This window comes from Temnothorax curvispinosus, unplaced genomic scaffold (assembly GCF_003070985.1).
Source record: "Temnothorax curvispinosus isolate PA1 unplaced genomic scaffold, ASM307098v1 QBEX01006657.1, whole genome shotgun sequence".
Lineage (NCBI taxonomy): Eukaryota > Metazoa > Arthropoda > Insecta > Hymenoptera > Formicidae > Temnothorax > Temnothorax curvispinosus.
The window spans coordinates 148,777-170,063 of record NW_020216437.1 but is presented as its reverse complement, the minus strand read 5'-3'; the positions used below and the strand labels follow the sequence as shown (position 1 = coordinate 170,063).

The following is a 21,287-nucleotide window of genomic DNA, read 5'->3' as shown; positions in this document are numbered from 1 at the left end:
GTTAAAGTTTTTAAGAATAGAAAATGTAGAAAAGCATGATTTTAATTCCGTGATTGTATTTTATCCGTGCTAACATCTGCAAATGTAGTAGTGTTATATGTATAACACCAATACATTTTTCGTTTATAACATCTTAAGATCGTACTTAAAATGGTTTTAAATTAAATATAAGATTCGAGTATGAATACCACTTTGCCCGCGTTTTTAGTGGAGAATCCGTCCACTGGCGCTCTCTATGTGTACAAAACGTAGATATTGAACTACGTAGCTGTGTTCACGAATATTTTCAACGGGTAACCGCAGATTATTCGAATCCTCGGTTTTGTTCCGAAATGATTTACCGTGAGAAACTAAAAATTAAAGAACAAAATATGTCATGGAATACTTGAGCCATTACGTTCCGAAATATTTAGCGCTGTTTTATGAAATAAATTTTTATAGGTGTTTACATCTAATTGTAAGAAAACGAATTATATCTCCGGTGCCTTCTCTTTTTCACGTTCCGTCGAATGTATTTTACACGAACGATCGATAATTAATTTAATGTGATGATAAAACTTTGCACAGCTTTGTTCTAATTTCTAATCGAACACTCTACTATTACGTTTCTTCTGTGCATTGCTCGAAAAATAATTAAACAATTTTATATTTTTTGATACATGCTATTTTATTTTTATCAGATGCTTATCTATCGCTACGATTAGATATGCCATAAAATACGATGAAACTAGTGGAAACATAGTCAAAAGATATAAGACATTATGTATGTACATATTATACAATATACAACAGTTTGAAGCTAAATTTATAATATGAAAAAAAATTGCAAAAAAAGGAAAATATAAAATTTAAAAAGAACGAAAGAAGAAATCAGGAAAAAATTTAAATAGATATATGTAGTAAAAGTACAGATAAAAAGTAGCCTAAAATTATGTAGTCTAAATTGAATGCTGTCAATAACAAGCCGAATTAAAAAAATTGAGTCGCGCGGCATAACACAGTAAGTATTGAGACGTGACAAAAAATCCAATAATTGACATATCAAAATGTATTGCAAAGCGCATTTGCGGCATAATTGACTCGACCGCAGATCCGCACGCCTGAAGCGGCCTGAAAGTCATTAGCGCGTCGATGATCGGAGTCTCGCGCGCGCGCATATTCGAACGCGCGTGATCGGCCGGTCCGATTCCGGAGCGTTTCGCCGGTTCAGCTGGACTCGGCTTACCGCGCGCGGCGGCAGCAGTGGCAGCACTGGGCAGCACTGCCGCTGGCCCCCGGCCCGTTCACGTTCACGCGGTTCACGCCGCCAGCGCGCAGCGGCCTGAGCGGCCAGCTGTGCCGCGCCGCGCGCGTCTGTAGTATCTGTACTCCGTCCGTCCGTCCGTCCGTCCGTCCCGCCGTGTCGCGCCATTCCGGTCCGTTCCGCTGGCGATTGCCAGAAAGCAAGATGGCGCCCGTCTGTTTGCGGATACCTCTGCCGTGGATATAAATACGCGCGAGGAGGAAAAAGGGGAGAAGAATAAAAAGAGCAGTGCCGAAAAACGATCGCGGACGATCGTGCGGTCGGAGCGACGGTCGTCGTGGTTGCGCGCATCCCGTCCCGCGGTTGACGTCAACGTCGCCACGCGCCGCGGTAACGTCGGGTGAACGCGTCGGTGTCCGTTCCCGTGCTCCCCGTAACGTGTCGTCTCGTCTCGTGTCGTGTTCCCGTCCCCGTCCTGTCGCCGTCGTCGTCGTCGTCGTCGTCCTCTGCGATCCTCTTGCCCGCCCGCGCAGCGATACCATCCCGCGCCTGCCTTGACCGTGCTCCGTCGCAGCTCCACTACTCCAGGAAGGCGCTCCTCGCGAACGGTGCCCACCTGAGGAATGCCAAATCGGCCGCGATCCCCCTGGCAGGTCGGCGGATCGGCAGCGCGGCGCGCCGCGAACGACGAGTGAACGAGAAGCCGTTGAAAAAGAAGAGAGAAAAGAGAAAGACGGGAGACGGGAGAAGGAAGAGAGAAGAGAAGAGAAATATATAAGCGAGCGAAGAGGTGCGGGTGCTCTCGTGGGGATTCCCCTCGCAAGAAGGTGATCGCGCGCGCTCCTCTCCCGTGACGTATGTGTGTCGCGGAGGTCGTTTGTCAGACGGGTCGGTCGCCGCGAGTGTTATCGTCGTTCACGTCGCCGTCCACGTTCCCGTCGTTCCCGTCGTCGTTGTCGACGTCGCGTCGCGAGTGCCGTCGGCGACCTCGATGCGCTGTCGCCCTCCCCTGGAGGACCATCCCCTCTGGACGCCCGGTGGAATCAGCTGTTACTGCTGCTGCTGCTACTGCTGCTGGGACTACTAGCCCGGCAGCTTCCTACGAGGATACTCTTCCATTGGAGCGGTGGGGCAAGGAGGCGCCGGAAGCAGCCGCGAGTCCGGAAGCATAGCGAAGAAGATGGCCTTCAACGAGGTGAGTGCCTGATGTCTATCTCGCGCATCTCTCCGTGCGGTGCTACGTGCTGCGTGCTGCGTGCTGCGTGGCGTGCATGCGTCACGCGCTTCCCGTTGCACCGCGATCGCGCCTTCGCTTCGGCTCCGTTCGATCCCGCGGGGTTGACCCCGCGACCCCGCGACCCCCAAACGCCATTCCTAACCTAACCTCCCGTTCTGCGCACAGCTGGTACGCTATCAACTCCCGCTTCGCTCCTCCCGCGCCCCTCGCTCCTTTCTCTCTCCCCTGCAAACCGACGTCATTCTTTCTCTCTCCCTCTCTCTCGTGACAGTTCGAAGGTGCTTAGCATTCGATAAGAATTGGCTCCACGCGGATGTAATTTGGTGAATTTTATTTGACAAAGTGTGACTTTAAATGGAACCACAGAATGAGATATTGAATTTGTCCTTCCCCTTAGAAAAGATGTCTAACTTTATAAAATAAAATTGATATCTCTATTTGTGACAGATCGTTAATTTGGATTAAAAGTTCACGCGATAGTTCTAATTCGAATTATCGTATATTATCGTGCATTATCGCATATTCATATATATTATCGTTCTTAATTATACGCCATTGATATATCTTTTGTAAATGGAATTCATTTATGTAATCTAATAATTAGACGTTGCAATAATCGCGCAAGTTGCTTCGTAGAGATAAATTTCGTCAAGGATATCCGCTACGTCTACTTAGGATCTTATCCAGCGTTGGATTCGTATACATGTCACGTAGTCGTCACCACGTTCCAATATAATTAACCACGAAAATAATTGTTTTATATAAAATACACGCGAAACTGAAGCAAAGCCGGCAAATTCCGACAATGCCTAATTGTCTCGCGTTCTTGAGAAATCGCAATAAATGTCATTGAAGTACAAAGCTTTATCAGCTACAATAATTCTATCAGTTTGACATAGTAGTCTCGCGGTTGGGGGGTCCGCCGGTTATATCGTCTTACTATCAATACTATCGCAACGTTATAACGTAGCTCGCGGGATTCGCGATCTGTTTTGGATCGTGCCACGCCGCTTTCGAGTCACAACAAAAACATTGATGAGCCTCTTCGTCGTCGTCGTCACCCTATTGATTTTGATAAGAGAGCTCGCATTCTCATCTCGGCAGATATTCGCTCATGCGATAGCGCGCGTTACACATGTTTACGTCTCCTCGCGGTCGGTCAAAAAAAGGAGGAATGAGACGCTCGATTAATCACTCTCGAGCCTCCAAGTCTTCAATTACATCGGCCTCGTATCTCCATTCGATTTATTGATACAATTGATCCGACGTTTTAATAATCTCGGTCGGCGTTATTTCCTACTTCGGACGCACTCGAGTTTCCGCACAATGGGAGATAATATCAACCCTTCCGTGGGACCATGGGAAATTTCTCATCCGTTAGCGGTTAGGATATACGACGCTCGGTAGACTCGCTTTTTATTATATCCACCGATGTCGCGGCCAACTAATTATTTTTACTACAGCGTCAAGGAGAATTTCGCGCGGTTGCGCAAAGATGAATTCGCAATGGGATCTGGATCAACTGATACTTCACCTTTCGCCACCTCTTCGGCGAAAACGTTATCGTCGCCGGTGACGCATGCACGTCGCAATCGTACGGTTGGAATTCGTTTTATCGCACTCGTATGTTTTTCGCTGAGTCGACTCGTATACAAAAAAAGAAGAAATAAAAACTCGCGCCGGTGCGTAATTAATATCCCGCGATTGAATTTCACCGATAGCCTGCTATAACGTTACGTACGGATTACCGCTCGAAACACTTTCGAGCCGAGTGTGATAATCGCATGGAACGTGACTTGTGTTCTCACGTTGCTTTTGATGCTTTCAAATGAAATGTACGTGTGTGCGTGCCTATGACGCGGCTCGTCCAACTTCTTTTTTCCTCATGACCGTCTTTAATAAAGCAAAGGTTTTTTTGTTTCGATCGCTCCTTTATATGCTAAATAAATATCTTTTTTATCGAGCGTTCGATCGACTGAAATTCCTTTCGCGCGAAATTCCCCCTCATTGTCAGATGCGAAGCGATATGCCTGTTTGCGATTGCTTCGCTCGAGGTACACGGATTCATTTCGGGTTCTCGATCGACGACTATCTCGAGGCGATTTCGATCTCGGATTCATCGACGCGCTCTTCAAGATGCTCGTCGTCGGTATCTTATCTTTGTCGCACTTGGCGAGAAAGGAAGTCGAGTCGTCTATCCGACGAGACTCTTAAAAGAAAGAGCCACGGACAAAGCTACCGTTGATATCGATCGAGATGTTATATACCAGTGCGTAGGGTGGGATTCTCCACCCCTTCGACGTCTCTTACGCACGATCCTACGGCTTCGCGATTCTACTGCTAACGCTAAGTTCTCCCTATTCCGTTTTTCGCAACAATTCATGTCTATCTCGAATGAACTCGTCGAGAAAATCAGACCCTAGGTCCCCCTTGAAACTTTTCGGGTAACCTGTGGGAGAGCTGCAAGCTGCAGCACCTGATACTATACATATACGAGTACTATACATGCGTACTCTGAATCGCAAAACTTGAAAGCGAATTAAGAGAACTTTTCTCGCGAATTTCGTGTGGACTTGTTATTGACGTTGTTGTCGAAACGGTTGTCTCGAAACTTCTCCGAAGTTTGCATTCTGCGATATTTCAGCAAATGTGGTAGAACATTTTGTACGTATTGCTGTGAGGTGTTGCGAAAATCGCAAGCTTTCTTCGCGGGAGAGGGGGGAGGGCGCATGAAATTTTTGCCACTTAGTTTCAGAAAAATATTTGTCGTACTCCAGTCATATTTCGAATGTTAGAAAGGTCTATCGTTCTCGCTACATGTGTACGAAAAATCGCCAATATCGGTTCTATTCTTATCAATTCGTATTTAAAAGTAGCTTCGGTTAACACGCATGACTAATTCTTATCACCGCGCATTGTTCCGATTTTATCGTATCGAATGGTAAAAGACGTGTGTGCATGTGGAATGTATACGCGTACCGTTATTACAGGGCGACGCGACGGTCGACGAATCTTCGGCAATGTCCTCGAGTTTCTTTTTCAGGCCACTGTGTGCCTGAATTCGTGTGAATGTAATTCGTGAGCGCGTAAACAGGTTGTCCTGCGACTCTCTTAATTAAGGCAACATTCGGACAAGTTATTTCACAGTTCACTCAATCGCTTTAATTGTCTCTCTTTTACCGGGTACAACCAACGGTTATGAACGTTCCTGTTTAACATTAGAATTCAGTCGCCACGTAAGATGTAATATAATATGAAACAGACAAATATTATATTATTGTATTATATTGTGTTAGTGCTGGTCTACAACTTTGCTTTAGAAGGTATTTAAGCTCTAAGCCGTAAGAAACTGACCAATCACAGTCGAGTATTTTCCTCATATTTCACTGTGATTGGTCAATTTCTTACGGCTTAGAGCTTAAATACTTTTTAAAGCAAGGTTGTAGACCAGCACGTACATGTTACATGTGATGCAAATCTCATATGTTTGTTTATGTGCTCTGAAGTAAGATAATTATCAAAGTCAAGCTCAAAGATCAACGGTAACGCGAATTTTTTCATTGCATGTCGCGAGTAAATCACTCTAAGGAGGGAGTCGCGTGACAGCGATCGCCACTGCATTAGCGTGTTACGTAAGATCCGCGGCTATTTAGTGGCTCGCATTTCCTTGGACGCGCGCCGCACGTACGGCAATGTAGGCCGGATGCGACGGGACGTGTTCTACCAGATGCATCGACGTATACACGACCCAGACCGTGGGCGAGCACGCCGTAGATAGCTCAGAATCGAACTATGGAAATTGACAAAGGCGGGCACATCCGTGATCAAACCCGACGCTCGCGCGCGGACAATGCACCATTGTGCTCCGTTTCCAGGTGTGTGGCCTCCGCTTCCTGGTAAATTAAAAGTTGCCATCGCCATCCCAACGCCGCGTACGTAACGCGATGTCGCGTTGATATTTTTCCAAGATACCGGCGAGATGTTTCCCCCGCATTCATTTCTCATCAATTCCATTTCGCGTCCGCATTATTTATTCGCGCAACGCGAATAAAAATACAATTGTTCTTATTCCGTATATTCCGATAAAGAAATTTCTCGGGTAGTACTCGGTGTAATTTCGTTAATGCACGTGCTACATCCTACAATTTAGATCCCCCACGTCGTCATGAAGACGAAACGAACGCCATGATTTTTCCTCGGCAACTCTCTGTATGCGCATCGCGCTTGGCCGCGATCCATTTTATTTCCGATAAGATATACGCGCTACCAAAAAGAAAAGAACGTTTACGCTTTACGAGCATGCGTTGCAAGATGTAAAAATTGACGGGACTGACAGCCAAATCTAGGGCTCGCCAAAATCGCTGAATAAAGACGGTTTTACAAATCGATTTCAATCATTGGACCAAATAAATCTTTCTCTCAACAGCAGCTATCTTTGTATAATGTTGTAGAAATATAGATGATTTTAAAAGGATCCGACCGCAATACATTTTCTTAAATTCCGTTTAATCGCACCCAAAATAACTCAACACTTGCGATCAAACGGGAAAAAAGCTATTTCATTTACCTTCGGAAAAAGTATAGCATAAAAACTTTTGGCGCGTAATGCAGGTGTTATGAATCTTTTCGGAGATGCAGTATTGTTGTCATATTGTTATACGCAAAATAATTACGAGTCTGCGAGTCTCTTTAGTAGGTACAACGCGAATTTCTCTCCGTAGACATCTAAATTATGATTAAGCAAGCCCTCTGGGTAATCTTGTTCTACAGAAACTTAATCATTGCGACGTAGGCTTGATTCAGATGTATGCTTTTTAATTAAGTTCAGCGACTAAAACTATATTATCCAATCTAATTATATTATCTTAAAGTGATGCTTCTCAAAAATTTGTCGATAATCAATAGCATCCTCGACTCGCTGCAGCAATATCGGGACAATAATCGGAAAAGCTCGCCGACATAGTTAAACGAAAATCATGACACCGGGAATACTCCGGAGGAAGAACTTTCGGCTTGGAACACAACGCGCTCGCGCGGGAATGAAATCACGCATCGCGCGGGGGTTTCGTTCGGTCGTAAACGTCACGGACGAACGACCCCCTTCGTAGAGTAACAACATTTATCGTGCGTGTGCGATGCACGCGCGTGTGTGCTTACATAAATATTGGCATTCGCGCGGTTCGCGCCTGCATTTATCTACGGTTGCTGCGAGAGCATATGGCGCCTGTGGCCGCGCGCTTATGCGTGCTCGCGTGTGCACGTAGGTGATAACGCCTACCTACACACGTACCTACGTGGTCGCGTACCTACCTAACACAGTTAACGCAGACGCCTTTGGCGTATTTAACGTGGATCAAAGGAGGAGACGCGGGAGGGGTGTCTGTCTGATGCGCATTGCAACGTACGATACGCGCGGCTGGCTGCGGCGTTAATCTCGAAGCCAATGTATCGCGCCATGAAACTTCGTTAGTACGTCGGATTGATTACGCCGAGGGCGCGGATAAGGCAGAGGGGGGCTGCGCGCGATGCCTGTAACGACCCGGCACGTCGTAAGAGACAGAAACGCGTTAACACGGGGCGAATTATCGACCGTAAAAGTGGACGCGGTGTTTTGCGACGTATAATTAAGCTTGGAATGCATATGCGGTATGCGTCGATGCGCTCAACTGGCTTCGGGGGGTTTCTTAGTACTTCCTCGCGAGTGCTTATCGCGCAGGAGGCAGCGTCGAGATAATTAATAATAAGCAAAATGGGGTAGGCAGGTGCCTCGTATTCTGTAATAGATAATTGTCGAGAACGTGATTAGATTAACGAGAACTGCTTTTTGATTTTTGATCCAGGTTTATATATAACTCGAGTCTTTTTAATATCGTGAGACAAGATTTTTGTGTTTCGTTCCACAAAAATCAGTTACAAAAATTCATATACCCACGTGAGAACGAAAAAGAGATTGTAATGAGATAGTAAGCTTGGTACTCGGTGATCCATGGCAGAAAGCTGATAGTTTAATGCAGAACGGTCACGTTTAAAAGTAACCTAAGTAGCTGGTTCACCTGTTCGGCCAGACGCGATCGGCGATAAGCAAATGCGGTCTCCATGCTTGACGGATTTCCGTATCAACCGACACGCATTAACTGGTGCATGGCCCACAGATTTTTAACACCTTTCTGAAATTGTCGCTGCCGATGACGATTGCATAATGTCGTAAAGGCGTGACTACGAAAAAAAGCCCGTGTAACAGGTTTTCATCTACGGTGAAAGGAAATTCCGATTCCGCGGCGATGCGTTGCGCGCGTTCGAATCAAGCTAGGACTCCATCTAACACGGAAAAAAACTTGATTCGTTACGAAGATGAAGCACATCGTTGCCTTAATGAGTCCGTTCTAATGACTGCGTATATTTAAACGAAAAAAAAGAAGATAAAAAGATTAATCCATTAATCAATTGGCAGGCTAGCGAAATATCTTATGTATTTTTTTCAAAAATTTTTTATACGATCTTATTCACATTATTTGATAGGAATAATAAGTGATGTACCATCGCTATTTTCCGCTATGATTTTTCAGCGCATTATTTTAAACCTGGCAAAATTCCAACTAATGGATTTGGCGAGTTTATAAAGTTCAATGAGAATTTTAAGCACAGTGGCAAAGTGAAAAAAAGAGATGTGCGATTCCCTCGCGTTTCCCGAAAGTGACCTTTGAAAATTTCCCTCGGAACCCCGACTTTCAGCACCCAAGTTTGCCTTCTCACTTCGTCATCGCTCCTCTTTGAAACTTCTGTTGAATCGCGCTCCATCTCCATCCCTCTCCCCTCACCTCGTCTTGAGTACGCTCTTGAACCTTTTACCCGATCTCAGTTTCTTACTCGTGGTGCTGCCATTACTTCCCTGTTTTCCGTCTTGAAATTCCTCTAGGCTAAAAACTATGGTTCGTAAAACAAACAAAACTTGGATTCGCTGCACGCTCGAGATCAAGGGCGAAGAAAGTTTATCACGATTCTCCAAGATTCCAATATGTTATTTTGGGTAATATTTTTGGAATACGTCGGATCATGTAATACTCTGACAATTTTGCCATTGACCACAAACTGAACCGCGCGTTTTGGGAAATGCGAGATATTATAATTTTTTTTGTTATTCTTAAAATTTTCATACATCGTTATGTTTGCTAAATCCATTAGTTAGAATCCTGCCAAGTTTAGGATAATGCACTGAAAAATCACAATCCGAGGATAATGATACATTATATGCTATTCTTATTAAATACTATATTATTTATTCTATTTTTAATCGTGGTTTTTATTTTATTTCAATTTTTATAATAAAAAAAGATGCGACGGCTATCCTGAGGTAATAATGCATTGATAATGCAAGTTTGGAGCATCTCACTTTTGCTGGCATTACTATCTATATAGCGATGGTAATCCATCATCTTGCTGAAGCTGTCTCATTGCAGGAAAGCATTATGGACGATATCTATAAATCATGACAGCACATTTAGACCGGCAAGTGTTTCCATGCGAATTCATGTCAGCACGAAAGTATTCGTTAATACTGCGGAAAGTTCTGAACTCTATTTGCAGAATGCGTCGGAGGTCGAAGTCCGAAAAACAACGCGTTTAGTTTCAGTAAAAGCAGTCGATTGGTCGACGGTAACGGCTCTCGTGAAAAATGCAACGCGATCCTCTCAATGTGCGACCAAATGAGTTGCATCCGTTGATGCATTACTATAGGTTGTTCAGTCATTTTTAATTTGTTATTTATCTACTTATTATAATTGTTACAATTTATCTTATTTATGGAGAATATCATTGATAATAATATTGAACTTTTGGAGATTGAGTTCAATAAGTGGAATTTTCCGCAAGATCGAAAGATATCCCAAAAATTCATTTTATTATTGACTACCGTTACATTAATTCATTAGTATTCATTGGTTGGTATTCACGGTATTTATTCGACGAGATGTGGCTGTTGTTCACGGGTCGCCGATCAGGAGATATTTAAAAAAGGATGAGCCGTCACTTGTTAGACAGATCTTGAAATAATATATATATATAGAATAAATTTGCACCTCGGTTAACAAAAATGTAATAATTCATAATCTCGCCGTTTTCGCGCAAGCTCTGACGGCTATATCTGAAAGTCGTCGGTGAAGCATGAAGAAAAAGAAGAAATGTGTTCCCGTGCAGGTATTCCATAATTGAATTTCGCACGAGAGGAGTTAGACGTTAATTCACGTTTCGCGCGACGAGAAGTGGAGGCAATGGCGGTGGCGGCGGTGGCGGCGGCGGATTCACTCGTAAGGAGAAAAGTACGGGGAGGTAGGATCGACGTTGATTGAAATCCAACGTTCGCTCGTAGACCTGGTTTTATTTTCGAGATCGTCGATGGGAGACCAGGACCTCCCTCGTCAGTACCGAGCCTCGAGAGGAGAAAGGAATTCCATTATCCCAGAGGACCGGATCTCTCTCGGCCAGAAGCAGATTCCCCGTTCCCCTCTACCCTTTCCCTTCCTTCCTTCCTTCCTTCCTTCCACCAACCAGCCTCCCGCATCTTCGCGGACAGCCCGCCCGCCTCACGGGATACCTCATTTCCTTTATCTACCAGCCTTTCTCACGACCCCGCGATTTGCACCCGTTGCCGCCGCACCCGCGGAAAGGATGAATGCAGCCGGATGGCTGCTGCTCAAACTCGGCAAATTGCGCGTCCAATTTTTTACCAGCAAACGCGATCGATATCGATTTCGCTCCACTTCCAGGATGTTAAATTCCACGTGAATTGAATTATAGCGACTGTGCCTTATGAAGATACGACAGTGCCGTTTACTGAGAGCGTCCTGATAAAGCCATATCGTGTTTGTTACATCGAACCAGACCAATGTTCGAATAGGGATAGTGTTCGTGTTACGTAATTAATGCATGTAGATGCATGCGCGTTCAACAGACGCGGTTAACATTCTAATGGTAATATGACATTATTATCTAGGCTAATATATTTAGCTCCCTATTTAGAATTATATATTTCTTGAGTTATGTATTTCCTAAGTTATGTAAAATTTTGTAGGTGGAAAACAAGACGATTTAATTTTTTCTCATTAATATTATACTATGTTTAACGATTAATTCCATATATCATCTACATCAGTATATATGCATAGTAGCTAAAACCATATATTTTATACTCCCGAGCATGTTTAACGTTTAACAGCTGTAGTCTTTCTCGGCACAGCCATCAAAGTCTCTCGTATTATCATTTTCCATTAGTATTATTTCCGATAAAGAGGATCGTGACGGGAATCGGAGATTATCAGTTCCTTACTTTCTAAAAGCCACTGAATAATTCGACGCTTCGCTTCGCCCGGTATTGACACTCGCTAGATAATTAAAGAAAATCGATTGTCCAGCATCCCGTCTGGAATCTTCTGCTGCATTATTTTACGTTCGGGGCATCCGATCGGATGACGCACTCGAACGGAAAATGGCAGCGTCCGTTAAAAAGTAACGCCATAGCCATAGCGGTATATCTCTACCCTCTTCCTCCGTGCATTTTATATTTAAACCTATGTGATCCTGCGACACACACATGGCAGGCGCAGTCAGTGATTGTGCGCAAAAAATATTTACATGACTTTTTGGACACTCTTATTATGTTTCACGATTTAACTACATTTTTTTCTTTTTTTTTTCTTTTTTAAAATAATTTAGTCACGCGGTATTAACATTGTCCGATGCAAACGAACGTACAGGTGCACAGGAAGCCGTACGTGTGACGGATTTAAAGCCAGAAGACATCACATTCCACGCTCTGCAAAGAAATGCACGTGCGTCGCGGTGATCTACTTTCGCTGACATTTCGAACGGGTATTTTGACACCCACATTGCACGCTCGAAGAATACCGAAAAATTCCCCAGAAATGTAGAATTCGGTCGACCGGTCAAAAATTCTTGAACTATCTCGTCTGCTTTCCGCATTACTTTCTAACACGTTCCACTTTCATGGATATTTCGAAAGTTGTGGAACATTGTCGCGTTTTGATAAGCAGACGAATTTGAATATCAACTGCCGAGGAAGCTCGGCGAATATCGAGAAATGAGTTAATTTGCGAGGCACGCGCGAAATGTTCGCTCGCGAACCGTTTTTGGGCAACAACGTGAACGATTACGTTAAATAACTTTAGGAAGCGGCAAATCCGTGCGAGTTTCACGGACCGTTGGTTTTCTGAAATATTATTATTAAGTGACAATACGAAATACATAGTTTTACAAAGCATTTATACGCGCGCGTTATTTAAATCATTTTATAAAGTCGACCGCACTTTTGCGCATAACAATAAATCGCCAAGTCACGTGCAATTTGAAAACAACATATGAATACACCACATAGCGACTTTGTGCATGTCATTTTTGCGTATGAGACACATTACACGTATTTTATTGCGTAATTATATTCAATTAAAAGCAATTTTATTGCATATTAATAATGCAGTCGTGTTTATCTGTGACGGCACAAGAATGTCCGGCGCAGCAGATGGCTCAGGCAAATGCGATAGATTAGTTTTTTAACACAGCGCCGATGAAGCTGTAAAACAGCGTCGTCACGTTGCGCGTTGGCTACGAAAGAGTAGTCGCCGGGGCGTGGAAGCAACGGTACTCATTCTCTCTCGCAGTATCTTTTCATAGTGAGACAAATTCCACCGTAACAATCCTCTTTTTCAGCGCCAACAGTGTCTCGGAATAATTTATCACATCTAACGTTATTTATCACGGCATGTTGACTTCATTAATTAAATCGTTCGGAAAACAATCGCCACTGCGTGATCACACGACACGTAATAAACTATCAGAGATAATTATCTTAGAGTTGTATTCAATTATTTACAACTAGCTAGAACAAATTAATAACAAATAGACCGTTGCACATTGATTCCTATGCTTTAAATAGAATTATTATAATAGAAGTATGAAAAATATTTTAATTTTTAATCTAATCTGTGTTGATTATTTTGTTTGCACGAGAATTTGAGAACATAAGAATCGCGGTAATCGTAAAAATGTAATCGGAGTAAATGGCAATTTTTTGTGTCAATATGGAACGTACGTTTTTGCACATTATGAAAATCCGTGATTTCCGGTCAACTAGCTGGCGAAATGCTTCCGTGAGAAAAAGAAATGTCGAAGAGGACGTTTTCATCTTTCATAGAATAGAGATTGAGAAGGAACAGGTGGTTAGAATAAATATGGTAACATTAGAGTACGCGGAGCATCCCGCTTTTGCTCTACCTTCAATTGACGGCGTTGCTCCATTCGCGTCATTCTCTTTTCACGATAAAATATGTATGACGAGCTGCATGATTGATCAAAAGAAATTCCGCTGACAACTAATTAATTTAAAGCGTGTTCCTTCCTCTATTATAAACATAACTGATTTGCGATGCATTTAGTATTGTTGCACGCAGGTAGTATCGTTCGTCACAGGTTGTATCGCGGAACATCAAACTGATCTTTAAATCTAACGGACGTCTGCGATGTAACATTTTTATCGCGTTACGAGAAGACGATCGAGACGGTCGGACGGAATATGTATCGAGCGAAGGTCTTTGCCCCAGGACGCGGCGGTTCGTAGACGGTCGATGGCCAGGGTAACAACCGAAGTAGACGTACCTTCCCCACTCAAGGATATCTACCCTTTTATACAGGCTGGCTTGATCGCACCGAAATTGAGCTCCAGACCGTCTCAGTTTTTCCCATTCTCATTTCGACGTCATGAGATTTCGGATTATTACACATATTCCATCGAGCCAACTGAAATCTGTCAGTAATAAATGTGTGTCTATGTGATTGATATCGATTTCCGACATTTAACGAATTTAATTAAAAGATAATGATCTCTCCCATGCCAGTAATCGATAGCCGCTTCTGTTCTACGGCGACTTTGACGATAACAGTAACATAAAGGAACGGTATTAGAAACTAGTGCCTTTAATTAGGGAGACCTCCAATCAGTTTCGGCAAGCGAGTCTCGATACGCCAAGGAACTCAAAGACAAGCTGGATCGCAGATGCAGCGTGCATTAAATTTGATTGAGCATTACCGTCTTACGTCTTACTGTCATGCATATGGCGCCCGTTAACGAAGACAAATAGGTTTCGCGAAGGTTAACAGCTTGCATAATCGTTGCTCGAGAAAGGGTTCGCGTAATCTTAATGAGATAATCAAATAATTCTGAAGTAATTTCAAATGTAATTTATTATATAATCATTGTGCAATAGCTCTCTCCACATTATTTTGCCGCTTATGGTAACCCGTTTGTCCAGATTACATCTTTCCTTACCGATCACACCTCACACCTCTTCGCAGGATGCTAAATTTAGTTCTTCGGCATCAGTAGATCGTTTTCATCGTACGCTCTGGCTTCCCGTGTGTCTCGCGCAGCATTTACCAGCGCCACGTAACGCCACGTAAACTCCCTTCCTTATGCAAACGCAATTTATCTCGGCGATAAAAGTCCTCGTGGTCTATCGATCCCCGCCATGATGTGTGGACGCTTTTACGCGGGACGACTTTAGAACGACGTGGCTGGGAGACGTGAGTGCACGGCCCCGTTGTATACTCTTGAAACCACTCGTAAGCTAACGAAAGATTATGCATTTTCATCGTCACAAATAAAGATACCGCGATGGAAGGAGCATTTTAACTCAACCTTGCTGTAACCACGTCGCCGCGTGCGCGCTGGCCTATTATATTGCATTATAAAGTCTTAGCAAGATCCTAGTCGGCTCGCGTAGAATCGTCGTGTTGAAGACTTAGCTCCGATAACCAACTTTATAGCATACAATAGCAGAAAGAAAGACAGAGAGAGGAGAGAAAGAGAAAGAGATGCATGATTTCTTTACACATAATTTATATGAGAAATAAACTTGAATAACATTTTTTTACGAATGTGTTTCCGCGTAAAGTCTCGCGACTTCCAAGGTTTAAAAGGAGGTCTCTCGTCTCTCGCCGCAAGATATGGTAACATAAAGATAATGGAAGTTACAAATGTACGGAACGTGAACAAATACGCCGGGCTATGTTGTTATGAAAGAATGACGTAGGGGCCCGCGGCGACGGGTTGTGCATCGCTGATCTAGAAAAAAAAACCGGCTCTGTTAATGTCGGTGTAACTCGTAGTTTCGTAATTCTCGGTTGTTAACAAAGGAGAGCGGCAGCGGCGGTGCGACGACATGCGCCTTCGCCTTGTGTCTTGTGAAACGGGCTTCACGAACACCGTCGCTTAGCATGAAAGCATGATATAAGTATATTAAGCTCGTGACATATGGGACGGCTCTTCGTCGTACTCGGTTGGCGGGACACGAGCGTGAATCACACGGACGATATATACCTGCGAGTGACAACGATAATAAAGCGCGATATCGTTACGCTATTTCGCGCGTCACACGATAATATCCGTACCTGTTTCGCCGCCAACAACACCACGTGCCGCGGCTTTGTATTCGCGAGACAAAAAGAGATCCCCTCTCGTTGCAGTGACGCGCTTGTCCGAGATGAGAATCTCATCTGCGGAAAGCAAGACAAAATCGAGAAACTCCCCGCCGCGACGACCACTCGTCGACAACGAAATCATAGAAGATGAACTGGAAAAATATTGAAGCTAAGAACACAAATATAATTCATTCAACTTATCTAACACGATTGCGTAAAGTTTCTCTGAAAACACGTAGGATTTTAATTGTTCGGCATTACCGCGCTTCGTGTTATCATCTGTATTAATAGCGGCATTTATAAACGCAGAGCGATATAATGCTGCTATCTGTGTCTCTCCGTGTTCTGTTACACGCTCGTATTCTCGCGTACGTTTGCCCACGTTACTAGCCAAGCTCGACAATTGTAATTAACGAACACACCCGTTTTAAACTGTAAAAGCCGTTATTGTTATCCAAATTAAAGAATTTAGAATTTTTTTGAAAAAAAGAACAATTTTCTACAAATAAGAATTTAATCACTTTAATTGTGCAATGCGAATATGCGAACTTTAATTACGAATTTGTTCTTTGGATTTTTCGACTCGTCATCGCTATATCGATTTCGGTGTAAACCTTTTTTGTTTAAGCATCAGTAACTACTTTATTTCACCGGTACTTAATCAGTTAATCACGGTTTCAATTACTGTAGCAAGAGTTGTCTCTTATTTCACGTGTTCAACTCGTTAATCTTCATACGGATAACAGGGGTTAGTTTTTATTTTCTCGCGTTTTCGGATGCGTCCCACGGGCAATTAATATTTTAACCGTCGCCGCGTGCGCATGTTGGAAATGTAACGACGCAATATTTAGGTACCCTGTTTGTTGTATATAGCGGCTACGCTCGTTCAGCCAACCGATTAAAATTCATGGACGAATTTGGACAGTGCGTCGCGAAAAAACGACAGGACAAACGAAAGCAACCGTTATTACCGTCGTTATTCTCTCGTTTCCAGCGCGAGTAAGCTTTTTCGCAGACGAGCCTTACTAAGCACGAAAGAAGTACGCGAGCACGGTACCGCGAAATTGTCTTGCGACTTAGGCGCCGGCTGATTCGCTCTGCATTTAATTATTTCTACGGTATCTCTACGATATATTTTCAAGTGAGATTATGCTGATTTATGGCGCGATACGATCCGCCGCCGACTTAGCATTTAATTCGGAATTCCTGCGTATGCCACGAGTCAAATATCGCATTGTCCTCTTTTACCGCCATTGATTCGCCAGCATTCCAGATTGCGAAAGTTATTCCTAATTAATTTATTAAACTGTAAATATAAAATATGCGTATGTGAAATGTATTAAAGTGTCAAAGACATATTCAGCAAAATGTAGAATGTAAATTGTACGAGATGCTACATCGTTGAAATTTTCTTATTCTTTCTGATTTCTTTACGTGTAACATCCTACGTCGTGACGTAATCCAGCGATTCCGAAACATTTTCCTTCTGAGCTTCTATTTTCATAAATTTTATGCTCGAACGATACTTCTCATTTTGCATGAGACGCTCGTGAACGTAGAAACTTTTGATATCAGAACCCAGGAGAGGAAATTAGTTTCTTGAATATACTAAGCCTAAAAGCCGCTTATTTTGCTTTACACAATTCCACGGAAAACTTGGAAGAGATTTTAAATATGTAGCGTAGAGACGCTATAAGACAGAGCGAAATTGCGTCATAAAGAAGGTTTTCCGACATGAATTTCTTTGAGTTGCGATTTGCGATTTTACCTGAAAAGTGCGATAACGGCTTCTCCAGAATGAGTCATCGCATTACTTTGGTGTTTATCTCTAATACCGAAAACCATATCGCGACACGGCTCGTTAATATGCGTTTAAAATGAATACGCAAACGAAGCGATAAGGTACTGCTTGGCAAAGTTACTCGAAGGTCAATCGACGATCAAAAGCGCACTGTGAGCGATTCTACGGCGTGTAAGAATAAATAGAAATATGTTTTTGATCATTTGTACGAGAAATGCGATGGGTTTCACGGAGATTTCGTGGATTAGAGAGGTCGCGACGATTCCCAGCGGCCAGCTCTCGAGACCATGAAGTTCAGAGAGGGTCGGCCGGCAATACTAACCGCAACATGGACCAATGAGAGGGACAAAACTTGATTCCACGGGATTACGCTCCTGGATGAAGCCGGGAATTAGCCTGGGAAAGCGTAACGAGCTCGGCCGTTCCGCTAAATGAAATCATGTAGATTGTATCTCTTAGATTTTAGACTGTTCTACTATTAACATCGTTTTTAGAAATTTTTGAAGAGCGAAAACTTTGACCGTATGAATAATGGGTTTTCTTTAAATTTGTGAACACGAAGAATGTTGCATTTGAGTTATATTTGACTAGGTATATGAAAAAAAAAGTATACCATTCGATACCAAACGCGTTTCTCGCTACTAATGAGCATTATTACGAACACACGCATGAAACGATTTAAGAGATGATTACATATTATTAAGCGCGATCGTGATAACTGGTAGCGCAAGGGTAGCTCGTTTCTCCAAACACATCAAGGGTCAAGTGGGCATTGTTCGTTCTCCCGATAAATTCAAAACGAACGTAATAAGAGTGGTCGTTATAGGTCACGCGACGTGTCGCCAGGCGATAATTTATGCCGCGTCGATGTATAAACACGACGCCTTACCGCCGTTTGTTCGTATTTTTCTCGCGCCCGGCGTGCCGCGTAGTCGTTACGAGGTAAACGTGTTTCGAGTGCCAAGGAGTTTTCCCGATTTCCCGTTGGTCCGTTCGAGCGATCGCGAAAAGGAGCGTATTTCTTTGATATGTATGTACGTACGCGAGATTTATAAATAAAGGCGAGCGTTTTGCGCGTGTCGTTTCTATGCTTACCGCGGTCCTTTATTTTTGCGAAACAAAGGATGCAAGATTTTTATAACGGAGTTTTATACGTAATAAGGGTGAGCTGGCCGCGTGGATTGGAGCGCGCGCTGTTGGGGAGTTTTTCCCCGCCAAAGTTGTGTAATCGTTTGTTTTTTTTTTTTTTTGTCATGGCTTCACTCTCTTCCTTCTTCTGTGCCAGTCCGCAACCAGTCGGTGACTCTCCTTCGAAAGAAAATGACAGATAATGTATCGTGTGTAATATTATAGATACGCTCATGTGTGTAGTATATAGCATTAATCAAAATATATTCCTATTTATTTCACGAGTTATTTCGAGAGAAATATATGTTGAGGACTTTATCACGCTGACTGAGATTTATATCGTTTTTCCATAGAGTCTCTAATGTTGATCACAAGTTCACTCGCAATGTTATGCAGCTCGAAACTGAATCAGTACGTAAAACGAGACAAACAGTCGCTTAATGACCGTCCGACTTACTCGCGGCTAGATCTCACTTGATTTTCCTTTTTCTACATAATTAACATATTTTTCCCTTAATTTTTCTGATTTCCGTGACGAGAGACCAAGCGTAGGATAGTTAAATTGCCTACGTTATTCTCATTCGCGATGCAAATCTTCATCTATGTCGAGATCTCGTTTATTGCGGCGGCCAGTTGATCTAACGGGTGCTCTCTTATGTACGTAACGGCGAATGCTCAACGTCCGCTGCACGAATTGCTATTCGTCCCACGGGAATCGTAGCTTCGCAGCGATTATTCATCTTTCGGAAGGCCGGGCACGGAATCCCGATAATCCCGGCACGCCAAGGAGCGGACACGCGAACACAATAATTTAGGATCGGGACGTTCTCGGCATCGGGAGTTACCGTTAAAAAGGATTGGAAAGATGGCATGTAGGCTTTCGGGATATGGGTATAAAAAGTATCTCGGACCTGTCGTACGCAGTACTTAAATATTTTAGAGATTAATTAAAATCGAAAATTCTATGAACACACGTCACAATAATTAATTCTATAACTATAACGATTGACCGATTGAATTTAGCTAATAGTACCGCGTAGAGGTCTGTGCGCTCAGTAATAGGTTCTTATCCACGTATCGATTTGTCATCTGTTATTGATTTTTACAACTCGGATAATATATATTGATTTGTCCTGCACAGCTGGTTTTCTCTTTTAGTTTCTTATGTGCATGTACATTATAGCACTTAACTGAAATCGACAGGTTGATTAATAGCAAGTTTTAACTGTTAGAAGTAATTTAATACGTATGTAATAATATTTCACATATACACCATAGAAAAATTTTCTCTTTCCCGTACTCTCTTCCCATAGCATTTAAAACAAATTCAGCATGTTTATTTTTATCATTTTTCCAATTATCAAACTTTAATTTAACATTTTTTGTTTAACGATAGAATGTTTATCGGATCTTGTGTATTTTTCTTTGTGCTTCAAGTAATATTACGTTATGATATTAATAAATAGTAATACATAACGTGCAATATCGTTTTCAACGCGAATAGTGGTAATCTGTAAATAGGCAATCTTACAAACTTGCGCAGTTTCATCGAACTTTCCGCAACCCTGAAATGTCGGTTGCTTTATTCGTCTCCTCTGACTCACAATGGTGCAAGCATAGACGAGGAAACGCGTCTAGTCTTTGTGGCGACACTAGATATCCCGGTACATACGCGGGAAGTTGATAACGGGGATGTTAGTTGCGAGGAGTCTTGTCCGCAGATTGAGTTTACTCAAGAAGGTCAAGTTTCGAAAGTCGATTTAAGATATTTCGAATCATTGCCGTTGTGGAAAATGAAAATGGAACCTTTAATCTTTATCTCGGCCAGAACTTTTCGAGGGGGATTTTTTTCTCTCATTGTCAGATGGGAGTGCTTAAGTACTTAAGCGCGCCCGATCCTTGGGTATCTCCTCTCTATTTATAGAAAAATAAGATTTCAAATTTCAATTTACAAACGATAAGTTGTAATGACTTTTGAAAGCATTTGATCGTCAGTTGAAACACATCGGTATTAATGATATAAGTTAAATTGCTAATAAGTCATAATAAATGAAGATCTCGATTGTATAAAAATATAGCATATTCGTCGTATAGTAGTAAGTATAATTCTATGATCCGTGAATTTTGATCGGAGCAATCGAGTTAAGGAGTACCGATTAAATTCTTGAAATTATACATTTGTATGGCCGATTCATCAAAATTTTACGCGCAGGCGCATTTATCTTTGATGGATCAGCCGTCGTGTATGGAAGCTCGGCATTTCCATTACGGTAAAAAGTTAACTTTCGGCACAAGACGATTATGTTCTCCCTCGCGCGTTCTCCTCCTAGCTAGCTAGGGGAGACAAAATTAGTTTTCTTTTTTTCTTTTCTAACAACGGGGCAATTATGCGC

General features: G+C 42.8%; 1 protein-coding gene across 2 annotated transcripts in view; it reads left to right on the top strand.

The window, feature by feature from the left end:
- Positions 1-1,391: 1,391 nt before the first annotated feature.
- LOC112456121 (serine/threonine-protein kinase 26) overlaps positions 1,392-21,287 on the top strand; it is an 86,249-nt gene continuing 66,353 nt past the window's right edge. The window contains exon 1 of one of the 2 annotated variants that reach the window (XM_025018452.1): positions 1,392-2,438. Coding sequence is in view for 1 of the 2 variants with exons in the window: in XM_025018453.1 (XP_024874221.1) it covers positions 2,424-2,438 (15 nt within the window). In the remaining variant the exon portion in view is untranslated. The remainder of the gene's footprint in view (positions 2,439-21,287) is intronic. The other variant, XM_025018453.1, reaches the window with a different exon arrangement.